Consider the following 13794-nt stretch of genomic DNA (forward strand, 5'->3'; position numbering starts at 1 on the left):
TTTTACATTTTTGAATTTATTACTTCATATATATATATATATGTGTGTGTTTGTGTGTGTAGCAGTGAAAAATATAAACATTTAGGATATATCTTAGAGGCATATGCTTCCGTATAAAATAATAATTGACGAATAATTGATGATAAAACGAGCAGTGGCTGTGGATAAGGAATTTTGTCAGAATTTTTTTCCACAAAGGGTACGAATTAGTGTTTTTAAACGTTTGCTCATAAAGAGTAAATAAAATCTATTATCTGAGCTATCACTAATTAAAGAAAAATACATAATTTTAATATTTGTATAAAAAACGAAGATGGCTTCAATTTCATTGAAACAATGAAAACACTCTTGAAAATTATATATAAAAATATTTAGGATTTATTGAAATTACAAGGAAAAAAGAAGGGGTATATTTTTTAAATTGTTACCTGGTACCAAGCTAATTATATTTGCGTGCTTCTATTTGATGATTTGAATGAGTTAAAATTAAGAAAAAATCCTTTTTATGGGCAAATTTTTGATATCCAAAGTTAACTTGGACGTAATACAAACTATATTATATACGGTTCTATTTCGAGACTGCGATCAGATGGCGAGGATGATACTAGCGCGGACATCTTTCTATCAAAACTTCCGCAGCACATCATTGGGAAAGCGTTTGGCCACGATTAAACTTAAAAGCACCAAACACATTTATACTACGGTATTTTGGAGGGATCAAGACTCGAATTAAAAGCTTACCAGCCCGTAAGTCAAAATTTTATCAGCAGGCTATATATATGTGTGTGTGTGTGCGTGAAAAACGTAGTTCCACAACCATTGAAGAATTTCCTTTCTTTTACAATAATTTGCAGTTATTCATAATTATTTTCGACTGATCAGTACTTGCTATTTGCAACAAAACTGATAGCAGTATGTAATGCAGTTTCCTGTAGATATCTGCAAATATTAAATTCGAAAAAAGTATGATTAAAGTTCTAAAGTGTGTGAAACTACTTCATTTATTATCTTAAGACATTTATGGCGTCTTATCTATGTGAGGATCACAGGAAAGAAGAAAAAAGTTACAGACTGAGATAATATTTAATTAGAATGCTAGTAAGAGATTTTTTTTTTTTAATTTCCAAAGTTTCTTTTCGTGTCAAAATTTTTTTCAAAATCTAATTTAGGGAAAGGAAGGATTTTGTAGTTATCAAAAATTATTATATTCCTTTATTAATCAATTAGAATTATAAATTCTACTATTGCGCCAAACCGCACAAGTACAACCTCATACAAAAACACACAGTTTATATCCATATAGTCGTTTATACATTCATTTAAATGCTGAATTCCTCCTTAAGTAAAACTTTTAATAACATGTAAAACCGTTTTTATTTTATTTCATTCTTACTCTCCCCCCCCCCAGAAGCATCCCCAAGGTCACTTCAAAATAAACCTTTCCCGCCACGTGCTAATTCTTCTCCCATTAGTGCCCATCTCAGTTTACTCTGCCGCGCTCTCTAGGAGCAAGTACAACGAGAGAGGAGGCACTCACTCCCCATCCCTTCGAGTGCGGCCCAAGTAGATACCAGCAGCAGTCGACGATCCGGCCGACTAACCGACAGACGCGCGTTATCCTTCCCTCACTCCCGGAAAGTACCACAGGACTATCCGGCAAACGGGACCATGTCTCCCGTTAACCAAGACACAGGGACTTTAATGCTGGCTTGCATCGGTTTGTTTCTTTGTGCGGGACAGTCATCTAGTTTCGGGTATTACAGTCACAGTGAAAGTAACCAAGGAGACGGGGCAAACAAATTACTCTTAATTCTAGTGGATGGTTGTCGATGGGATTATCCAGATCAAGATAGCACCGGACTACCAGGATTCAGGAAACTCGCGGAGAATGGAGTTCGGGCACCTTATGTTACCCCGATTTTTCCTGCGAATTCGTATCCTAATTGGTACACTATCATGACAGGTATTTTTTATTTAAATTTGAATTTTTTTTAATTGATTGCCTGTGACATTGAAAATTGATTAATGCATAGAGTATAATTCTTAGGGGACAGTAAAACAGCTCTATCACTAGCAATAAAAATAATATTAAATCATTTATAATTTCAAATTCTTTGAATTACTCTACTTGTACTCTTTCGGATAATTCGTTTCTTATCAATAATTTGCATTAATTATTTCACTAAACGAGAATGGATGTTTGTTTTAAAATTATGTTTATGTTTGTTATGTTTTAAAATCATACTGAATTTCTAACCTATATAATAGAATATTATCAGAAATTGGTAAATTGATTGCAAAATTATATCAGGAGAAACATGACATTTCTGCTCAATAAATAGAAAACCAATACAAATATATTCCGAATAGTTAATAGAGTAATTAATTGTTCCGGATAGAGATAATATTTTTGCATTAAAATTAAATAGTAAGAAACAAAAAAGATATGAAAATAAGTGATTGAACAAAAAGAATTTAAAAAATATGTTAAATATAAATATAATGAAATTTTTATCCATAGCTTTAACATTTTTTTTTGGAAATTAACTATAGCGTTAACAAATTTGAAAATTGTTAGCAGAGTTCAACTTTATGTTTACACTTTCAGCGTTTGGAGACCAACTTATTAGGATGGAATATTGGCTTTTCAGGCGATTAAATAGTTAATATGGGATACATTTTTTAAAGAATAAAGAATGAATATTGAAAGAATAAAGAATATATATTTAAAGATTAAAGAATTTTTTCATGAAATTGAGAATTTCCTAGAATCAGACTTTTACAAATTACTGCGTAGAAATTAAAAAAAGTAAAACTCTTACTTCAGAGGTAAGTTCTAGAGAAAATCAATTAATAATTAATCAATTAAAACTAAATAATTTAACAAACAATGCGATTACTTTGAATTTCATTGGAGCACTAGAAAAATTGTTACAGATTTTGCATCAAATGAAATTTTAAAGAATTTGAAATAAAACTAAGTGATTGGGAAATGAAAATGGTTCGATAAAGAAATATTCTTTTGTACGTTAATAGAGTGTGTAAAAATCAATTTCGTGATAATTTTCTAAGAAAACTAAAAACCACTTGCTTAGTTTTTAACTCTTTCGGATTTCGAGATGTTAAGCAAGAATTTTCTCTGGTCTGGAAGAATACAAATGTGAAATTTTACCATCATGGGGCAAGAATTGTACATTTATGAAATAGATACATTGAGAAGCATCACTTTACTATAAATAAAAATGGTAGTGTTTTTACACTGGAAAATATCCGTAATCGAATAGATCGAGATAGATTCAGATAATCGAAATATTGTTGCAAAAGTCATTCAAAATACTCTGTAGGTATGCCGTTGTATCTTATCTTCAGTTGTCAAGGTGGGTTATCGGGGGGGGGGAGCAGATTATTATTAAGAATTTTTTTTCCAAATTATTTTATAATTTTATTTAAGCTTATTATTAAAGCCTTTTCCATTAGTTTTGCACTTAATATTTCCCAGAAACCATTTTTAAATCACTTAAATTATAAAATTAGCTCTTTGCTAATGACAAATTTATTTTAATATTATTATTTCACTAATTTAAAAAAGAAAAAAAATTATTTTAATTATTCTTATAAAAATACTCTTTACTCTTTAAAGCGGTTCGCAGGCGATTTTATGACAATATTGATAATATTTTTTTTCTTCTATGCATGTTAAGAATAATAAGATTTTTTTAAAAAATAATATATAGATGGGCGAATAAAGTTTTGAAAATTAATAAGTTACAATTTTTGAATTGACGGTTCAACTTTCTTTCAATCTTCTCCCGTAATGATTATAATAAACTTTTAATTCATACTTTCATTAAATTATTCGCATAATGTTTTTTAGCATGATTAATATTCAGAGTACTGGGATAAAAAAATAGAACCTTTTTCCATAAAATCCTCGTGCGATTCCACAATAACGCTTAAGAACAGCTGGGAAATGTAAACACGGTAATAACTGCTATAAAATTATCATAAAGATGAAACATGTTTAAGAGCACACCAGACGCTGTAAAAAGTGGCGGTTCTAAATCACTCTTAAGGTTTTAACCCGAAAGTTGCACATTTTAGTATGATAATCGTAATTTCGCTGAAATGGAAGTCTATCGATTATTATTTTTTTGCATAAATGAATAAAATTTCAAGTAACGTATTTAAATATTTTCCAGATTTCTAAGTTTATTTTTTCAGACTTTTAAATCAAGTCTTTAACATTTTACTATTAAGAATCAAAATACGTCGTTAATCTTATCTTTATGTATTAAGTAGTTTATTAGATATCAGCAGGATATCAGCAGTACTGTTATGTGCAAATTAACATTTTAAGCTTATCATTGTTCCCACTTTACATTTATATGCAATAAAATGCAATAAATTAATGTAATAATTAATTATTTATTATTGTAATAATTAATTTAATGCATTATTAATTTATTTAATTAATTTATTGTAATGTAATAATTAATGCAATTTAATGCAATAAAATTATCCTTGCATTTTAACTTTTACATCTAAAGTTAATGATGTTTATAATTACATGTAATAAAAAAAGTAATATAACTTTTGCCTCCATGAAAAACAACTATATATTGTGAGTTTTCCATTCGATATAACCGTAACTTTCGGCAGTATTATTGCGAAAATTCATAACCTTCGCTTATGAAAAATGTTTTTTGACCATTTAGACACATATCTTTCAAAATGTAACTGAAAATGATATAGAAATTAGATCAGTATAAATGATAGAGAAATCTTCATAGAATAAACCACCACTTTTATCTTTTTTTTTTCTATTAAGGGAAAAAAAGATAAAAGTGGAATTGAAAAATGGAAAGAATCTTATTGTAATATTTGTCATAAATTATTAAACTTGAAGTATGAATTAATATTAAAATCAATATTTTAAATCCAAATTATGTTAGAAAATTAAAAAAAAAGAGTAGTATCTGAACAGTGAAACAATGAATTGAAATAATGAAAGATTTTTTATGTTGTCAATTAATTTAAGCCATTCAATGTTTAAAAATGACAAATTATAAGACAAGTTAGCTGTAGGCAAAAAGTGTATGAATGTAAAATTTTAAAAATGAATAAATAAACCCCTATATTGTAATATTTTTGTCTAATAATAATACATTTATTAATAGAAAATAAGACTTAAGATATATAGTGTTTTGAATTGCGAATCGAATAAGACTATCAAGAAAATGCAACCTCTATTTCATAAAGTATTTTTTTTTATCTAAGCAAAAACCAAAACAGATTTTGAAAATAACGATTCTCTGCCAGAAGACGAAATCAAAATTTTCAAATTTATTTATCAAATAGAATTTATGAATAATATGAACTCTATAGAGAACCCCCTCCCCTAACTATGTTTACATATGAATATGAAAAATATTCACAGGTAAACACAGTTATGAAATATATTTTGCATGTTTTTACTATTGTAACTTGATTTATTTTCCCAAAGCATATTGTCAATGCGATTTTACTACAATTTATTCACAAATAAAAAATGTATTTCATTTCTGAAAAGATGGAGATTATTTTTCATTCAAACAAAATACGTTCCCAAAACTTTATTCTTAAAGGCTTTAAGACAAATAGAATATTTTAAATAGTATATGCTGTATATTTTAAATAGTTTGTACTGTCTGTAGGTTATTGGAAATTCATCAAATTTGTCAAAGTTTATATACAAAATTAATATATTTGTTCTTTAAGCTAATGTATCTTAATTTGAGAAAAATTTACGGATCACTATTTGAGAAAAAAATATCTACAGCAATTCAATCCATGAAGCAAATACTTTTTACTAATCTTCTTGATAGTAAATGGTACTTTATCAATAAACGTTTCAAAAGCGCAATTACAATTTTAAACTACCTCTTATATACTGAATAGATTGATTGCAGTTAACTTGAGGGATATATTCTTAAGCATCGACTACAGAATATCAATTTAATAATTGAGATTTAATAATCGTTATTTAAAGAAGAGTTATCGATTTAAATTAATGCTATGATTTTCAAAATTATTTCAGCATTTCTTTACTGTGAAGCTTTAATTAGTGGCATTAATCAAATATTTCACAATTGCAAATTTTAAAAGTTTGATATTTGGCCTGGTGGTAAACTCGGAACCATAGGGTTTAGGGTTTGAGACCCTATTCTACCGAAAAACCGTCGTGTAATCGGGCTTGGTGCTGTTAAATTCTTCGGGGCCGGTCAAATGTCTTCTCGCTGGTGTGGTGTGGAAGTTTGGAGAGGGAGTGCCAGCTCAGGGGTCACCCTTGTTATCTGACCACAGCTCAAAATTACGAGGTCTATCCTAAAATAGCCCTAGTGTTGCTTTAAAGCGCGACGTTAATATAACTAAACTAATCATAATTGGCCTTGATTCTTCTGTTAAATGTATTTAATAAATTATCATTCAATTCTGAAATTAGTTTTGAAATCTTCTTAACAGTTTTAATTTGCTTTGAATTTCTAGCATTATCGATTCATGAATTAAAATTTTAAAGATCTTTCCACGCTATTATGAAAGCGCATGCTATTTACTCTCAAGCAGGAATTTTAAAAGAACTTAAATTTCATATGTCTAGCTTCGTCTCAAATTTAATTAGAATAGAACTTAACACGAATTCGGTTTAGTTTTATTTAGTTACGCTATATTATGTCACGTTTTGGGATGGGCCTTACAATTTTGAATCATTGTCAGATGACGGAAAAATCATCTGAGTTTTCGCCCCTTCTCCAAATTTATGTATGACACCAAAGTTAGGATGTTTGACACCACGGCTATAGCGTGCATAAAGTCAACTTGTATGGCAATTTTTTGGGGAAATCGGATCTCAAACTTGAGACCTTATCATCAAGCAACCAACAGATTCAAATAATTCCAGATGTATATTGATTTCTTTGCATTGCTAAGAATGCTGCAATCTTTCTTCCAAATCTTTGAAAGCTTTGTCATAAATTATGCTATCAAACTCATAGTTTTATTTTAGAGAAAATTGAGAAAGTTCATGTATCCAATCTTTATAAAAAAAAAACACGATTATTTTCACTTGTATTGTTATTGTTCTTACACATCTCCAAGAACATCAGAGCTATATTTTGTCTAGGATATTGTGCACCCTGAAAAAGTCCAAAAGTAACACTGGATTGTCAATAAAATCCTGCCACAGAGGCCCAGAAAAATAAGAGTGTGATCAGGTGAAGCCTCTTCCGTAAAACACTTGAAGCATATTTTAAGGCCCTTAGAACCCTCAGAATATTTCGTAGTTCTAAGATTCCCACTGAGAAAGCGAGTTAGTTTGATCCTGACTGCTACAATCAAGAATTTTCAATTTCTAATGCATAGCCTATATATATATATATATATATATATATATATATATATATATATATATATATATATATATATATATATATATTAGTAACAAATCTAAAATTATTTCTTATTCAAACTAAAACCAAAAAAGGAACAGGAAAAGCACCATAGTATTTAGGGAGCGCAAATGCAGCTGCTTCTAAAACACAGATGAATTGCGACAAAAGTAATAAAAACCAAGTTAACAGGAAAAAAATCAAAATCAGACCAAATAAAAATTAAACCAAATAAAAAAAAGGAATCCAGCCTGAAGACTTTTTCAAGGGTCACCCTCAGGCAGAGATTCAAAAAAAGGATTTTTTCTGTGAAGGAATGCAGACTAAATAGTCTAATAACGATTCCTCGTGAAAATCTGCTCAAATTAGGCCTAAGAGATATACCATTTTAACAGAAAGGAAAATACAAAACAATGAATTAGAAGAATACGTCCACTAATAAACAAAAATACAATAACAAAAATAACATAAAATAACCATGACCCTTGAAAAAGTCTTCAGACCAGATTCTTTTTTATTTGGTTTAATTTTGATTTTTTCCTATTAACTTGGTTTTTATTACTTTTATATATATATATAATATAATACGTTGCCTATTCGGTATCACGCGGTAGACCTATAAGCTTTACACATTTCAATTATAACATTTTTGAATTCATATACTGGAAAAATCCATGCTTGACTTTAATATCATTCGCTGAAATAAAAGTTATTCAAAAATGAAAGTAAGCATAAGAAGTTTTAAATATTAGACATTATTTATAAATGCTTTATTTTTGATTTCTTTATCTTCTACTTTTATAGTAAACAGTCACGCATAATTTACATAGAAAACTTTAAAAATTAAGTAATTAAAACCCAAGAGTTTCACTTAACCAAAACTATCCACGCACTTTACATAAAACGTGATTCTTACCAACTAACAAATTCTACGTGCAAATGGAATGAATTGGGTCTCAAGTGAAGCATTAGATAACTATATTCTATACTTAATTACTTTTCCAAAAATTTTCAAAATGTAGGCGTTTCATTTTGCATATTACAAACCAGTTCTGTTTAATAAAAGGAACATTTTTGAAGTCACTTTTGCTCTCTTACCTATTCCCAAGTGAATTACTTTTGAAAGCTTTTAATCTGAAACAAAAGCTCATTGTAATAATAGAAAAGCATTGATATTTTGCTTTTGGAATTCAAATATGTAGCAACACAAATATTCGTTTTGTCAAAGAATAAATCGATTTATGTTGTGTCGAGAGACTTCGGTTTCGTGAATTATTAATATTTTCAGGGTTAATCTCAGCTACTGTTTGATTTAGTTTATTAATAATGTCTCTCTGTCTAATTAATTGTTATTTGTTCACACGTACTATAATAATTTATTTTCTTTAGAATTATGGGAAAAATTCATTCTTTCAGATTCATTAGCCTCGATTAACCCGAGAAGCTGTGCTTAAATTGAGACTAATGTAAGTATAGGAAAACTTGCATCGGGTTTCGAAGGCTAAGAGGTCTAATATTTTAAAGGAATAGAAAGTTACATTTATTTGAAGAAAAGAATTTTTAAAAAAAATTACATTGATGTGAAAAAAAAGCCTTTAATTTTTCTAAAAGGTAATATATAAAATACAAAATGTAAATATTCATTTAAAATGTTTGTAGCAGGAAATTTTGAAAATAATGCTAAAAATTAATAAAAATGTAATACTTGAATTGAAATTTTCATTTAGTGATAGCAAAGAATGCCATATTACTAAATTCGAAATAAAACTTATTCACAATCTTATTCTAAGCAATGTAATGCTGAAAGTGAAGACGCACTTCTGAATTCAGAGTTCTGGATGATTGATTTCCTACATAAATAACTGGGGAAATCCCACAAATGTCTGTTGTCAGATCTGGATTGCAGCAATTGTAACTTTTAGAGTTTCTCTATTGAAAAATCGGACTTTTGTGATATATTTTTAAAGATATCGGGCCTCAATTGAAGACTCTATGTGCAACCTCCCGGGGAAAAAAACTCTTAAAATTGTCATAAAAGATTTATTTTTTATTGAAGAATAGGAAACCCATGAAAATTATAGAAATATATTTTAAATTTCCTCAATTTTTTATATTTTTAAAAAAATTATATCAAATAAATTCAATTTATATCACAATAGAATTCTTCAATTTCTTCAAGAGTAGCATAGTCTTATGATTCACTTCGGAATTGCAATCAAATTGGAATGCAAACTGCCTTGCAGTTAGTACAAAAACAAGACATTTTTGTACTATTGCAAGGCAGTTTGTGAATGATTCTGCATAAAAATTTACGACTGTTTAGAGAAATAATATTTGCCGATTAGGTATGTATATATCTTACATTACGATGTTCCATTAGGAATAAACTCCGCCAACTGATATTGAAAATTTATCTCAACAATTATGCTTCATATATGACTAAATTCAAAGCTAAAAGAAAAAAGCTAAAAAAAAAAAAAAAAAAAAAAAAAAAAGATTACTTATGAAGGTGCCCAAGTTAGCAAATCTTTCACCCGATGCTTATTTTTTACTAAAAGTTCTATTTACACGAAGAATCTCTTTAAATAGTAAACCTTCTTATTTTAAATTACCTCTTAGATTTAAAAATATTGTAACCTTTACATTGTATAGCTTTATCGAGTTGGACAAATCTCGAATGAATTCTTTACTTTCTAAATCCATGTCCATTAATTTAATGTGAAGATTCCATTCTCCATTTCCTGTCCGTTTACTGTCAAGTGGAAGTATTAACATCTTACGTTTTTCCCTTCTTTCGTTTGTATTTTTAGATTTGAATACAGTTAGAAGTTACTTTTTTCTTTTATAGGTTATTTGTTTAAAAACTATTGCTTGTGAGAAAATAACAAAAAATAACCAGTCCGTTTAATATGATATTATTAAATAACAAAAGAATTGTTTATTAATCAGAATTATAACATATTCATTATTATTATTATTAGCAGTGTATTTTATTTTTATATAGTTTAATACGATGAAGGACATTTTTTTATATTCTATAGTTTCTAAGAACGTATGTCAGCGTCTTAAACTGCGACTTGCAAGTATATTGCTGAAAATTTATTGATTAAAAAAATTTACTGAAGATAATTGTAAAGAGTTAATGAAAATAATTCATTTACTTATGGCATTTGCTATAGACAAGCCCGCTGACGAAGTCAGAAATTTAAGCCGCGTTTGTGCAGTAGCTTCTGAGGATAAGGGCCTCCTGAGGGCAGAAGTCTGACTTCTAGCTCATTTGAAGATGACACTCACTCACTCGCTTGCACTACCCCTTTTTACAAGGGGAGCTCTTTCACACACCTCAGAGGGTAAAGAATCACGGGGAAGATGCGCTACCCCTGAGCCAGGACGCCAACATTATAGCGAAATATAATAGGAACTAAAATCGACAATAAGACATGCTAGTTGTGTATATTGTTGTCGACTCCCTGGAAGGTAAACTTTTAACCCGCAATGAATGCACTAGCAAAGATTTGATAGAAAAATTCTAAATATAATTTAATAACTATTGAAACTTAATAGAAACTTTTTTATGTAATTCGTGCATTCGGGAAACGTGTTTTTATAGTCCACTTTAATAAACAATAATTTCTTTAAATTAATATCTCTTACTGTTAAAATTAAAAGTAATTTTCTTGTTGAAGGGAAGGGCCAACGTAACTGAATTTATTATTTTCCAGTCACTAAATTCATCCTATATAATATTTACTGCTTTCATAAATAAATAGCTTTGTTTCGAATTACAAACATTTATTATTTGCATTTGTCATGAAATTGTGATCAAAAGCAAGCAGTCTGTTATTTCTGATAAGTGATAAACAGATGTTTCTTTGAAATCTGTTTTAATATTTTAAATAGTGTGACTCCACCCTTTCAAGTTGTTAACAGGACATTATTTCTAACAAGCCTTGTTATACATAATGGCTGAAAATTTGAAAACACAATTAGGTTTATTTAAATATTCATAGAAAGCAGTAACGTTTGCTTTTATGGTTTATTTCTAAAGAGCATAAAGCTCAGGACACGATGACATGTCATGAATTATGGTGTGTAATTATTTCTCGAATAATTATACAAATAACATGGAAATTCTGTATTACGAATTTAAATGCACGCCATCCACTTCAACTATAAAAGTAATTCATTAGTTAATGAGTGGATCATTTTAAAAAGAAACGCACTGATTGTAGATAATAGTTTCTTTCACGATATGCCCTAATGTCACGAAATAAGACATGCAAGGATTTCTTCCAAAAGGTTATGCTAATGCTTTTTGTCAGAATCATTTAAACATTACCATAATGTATCCTTCATTTAGAATGGTATTAGAAAACACCATAAATGCATAACTATGTAAGAATGTTAATTCATGTATCATTATAATTATGTTTTATATAATTTATTTATAACAATAAAGTGTTAGATAAGTGGACTAAATTCATTATAAAGATATTTTTTTAAAAAAAATAATAAACCTCTTTCAATCGATAAGGAAATAATTTTTGAAATTTGTTTGAGTATTGATAGCTCATTTTTAGGTTATATTCAGTTTCGATTTCAAATGTGAAACCATTTTTTTCCTCAATTGTATAAGAATTTTACATAAACCTATATCATTTTGTTGGAAATAACGCATATATTTTTATGTCTCTGTTTTTATTTTGTCATCGTAAATGTATGCACTACATTTATACCATATCTCTGTGATGAAAAAAAAATTACAATTCCTTTTATTTGTGTTTTCTCTTTTTCTCAAAAATAATTCTGCTACTTCTCTGTCCAAATTACTTAAAGGAAATCATTTCTTTTAAATACATATAGCAGTAGTCCATTTTTAGGTTAATGTTCTCCTTCTTTGATAACGTATCTTTTTATTTCTAACGTATCTTGGTGAAACATTTCATTCAACTCCTCGTTGATGGCATCTAAATTTCCAGGGAATTATTTTTAGTACGAATGGAGAAAATGAATTTGTCAGGTTTCATTACTCCTTAATACCTTACATTTACTAACATTTCTTCTACTAAATATATAGTTTTTTTTATTTCTTGGAAAAATGGTTAGTTTGCTTGGTTTATTTGAAATAATTCGACGTTTTTCCTGATTTGTTTCCATTTGAAGCTGAAAATATCATTTTTCTTCAGTTTTTTTTTGTTTCACATCTTGCAAATATTACTTCTTCAACTGTTTTCAAGCTCTCTTTGATATCTGAAGCTATTTGCTTTTTAACCATATAAAAAAACAATAATCACTTAAAACCATAGCAAGTTATTTTGTAAGATCTAATTAAATATGATGGAACTAAAATATTTTTTGAACTAATCACAATATCACACATTGAATAATTTTGATTTCAGATTCTTATATTTTCTTTTTCTTGATCATATCTTCAGATTATGCTCTTTTTTTATCACAGCTATTCCATTCGCAAAGAAATTCTATACTTTCATGAAATCACTGCTGAAATCAGAAAGATATATAACCTTCAAAGAATGGCACACTATTTACTTTTGTTCTTAGTAGGGAATTGATTAAATTTCATTTCAAAACTTTTTATAAAACTTATTAAAATTAACTGAAAAAGTAATTGATAAGGGAGTAGTAAAGGATAGGAAGTGGAAGGAAATGATGGATGAGAGAGAACAGGAATCAACAGACTAAGCGATTCCCTTTTAGTTGATTATTATTTAAAATTCATTTAGTGGAAATAATATTAAATTACTTCTAAAAGTACGATATTCAAGCAAATTAGATCTATGATGTCTACTTATGTGTTTGCATTGGCGCCATACAAGCAATATCTTTTATCTAAAGCTGCCAAATATAACACAGATATACTTATTTAAAGCAATTGTTTTAAACTTTTTACTAAAAATTTAATTAATAAAAAATGTAAATAAATTTTGATATTTTTCATGATAATTTCAGAAAATATGTATTCAAAAAGATGATTTTTGCAACATTTTAGACCAAAAAATCATCTTTTCAATGATGCCCACTTCATTACTGTAAAGTTCTTTAGTCTATTTAATTAATTTTTAAATATATTTTTACGTATATTTCAAACAATATTTTCATAGTTATGAATGAAAACCAAGTCGTTTTCATTGTTTCAGGAAATATTTGATCGCGTGACTTTTTCTCCCATTGTTGAAAGCTAAAGAAGGATTCAATATAATATTGATGTAGTTTGTAGGACGAAAAAAAAAATATATATATAAAGTTACAGTAACACTAAATTTAAAATATAGACTATCCGGGCATTTACATTTTTAATCATTCTATGATGTCATGTCATGTCAATGCTATCAGGTCTCCGTTAGAAAAG

At 28.3% G+C, this 13794-nt stretch overlaps 1 protein-coding gene across 1 annotated transcript in view; it reads left to right on the top strand.

Moving 5' to 3' along the window:
* Nucleotides 1-1659: 1659 nt before the first annotated feature.
* The window catches only part of LOC129979010 (glycerophosphocholine cholinephosphodiesterase ENPP6-like), a 132332-nt gene continuing 120197 nt past the window's right edge, over nt 1660-13794 (top strand). The window contains exon 1 of the mRNA XM_056090679.1: nt 1660-1963. Within this exon, the coding sequence (XP_055946654.1) occupies nt 1669-1963 (295 nt within the window). The 5' untranslated portion in view covers nt 1660-1668. The remainder of the gene's footprint in view (nt 1964-13794) is intronic.

Source organism: Argiope bruennichi, chromosome 1 (assembly GCF_947563725.1).
Source record: "Argiope bruennichi chromosome 1, qqArgBrue1.1, whole genome shotgun sequence".
Taxonomy (NCBI): domain Eukaryota; kingdom Metazoa; phylum Arthropoda; class Arachnida; order Araneae; family Araneidae; genus Argiope; species Argiope bruennichi.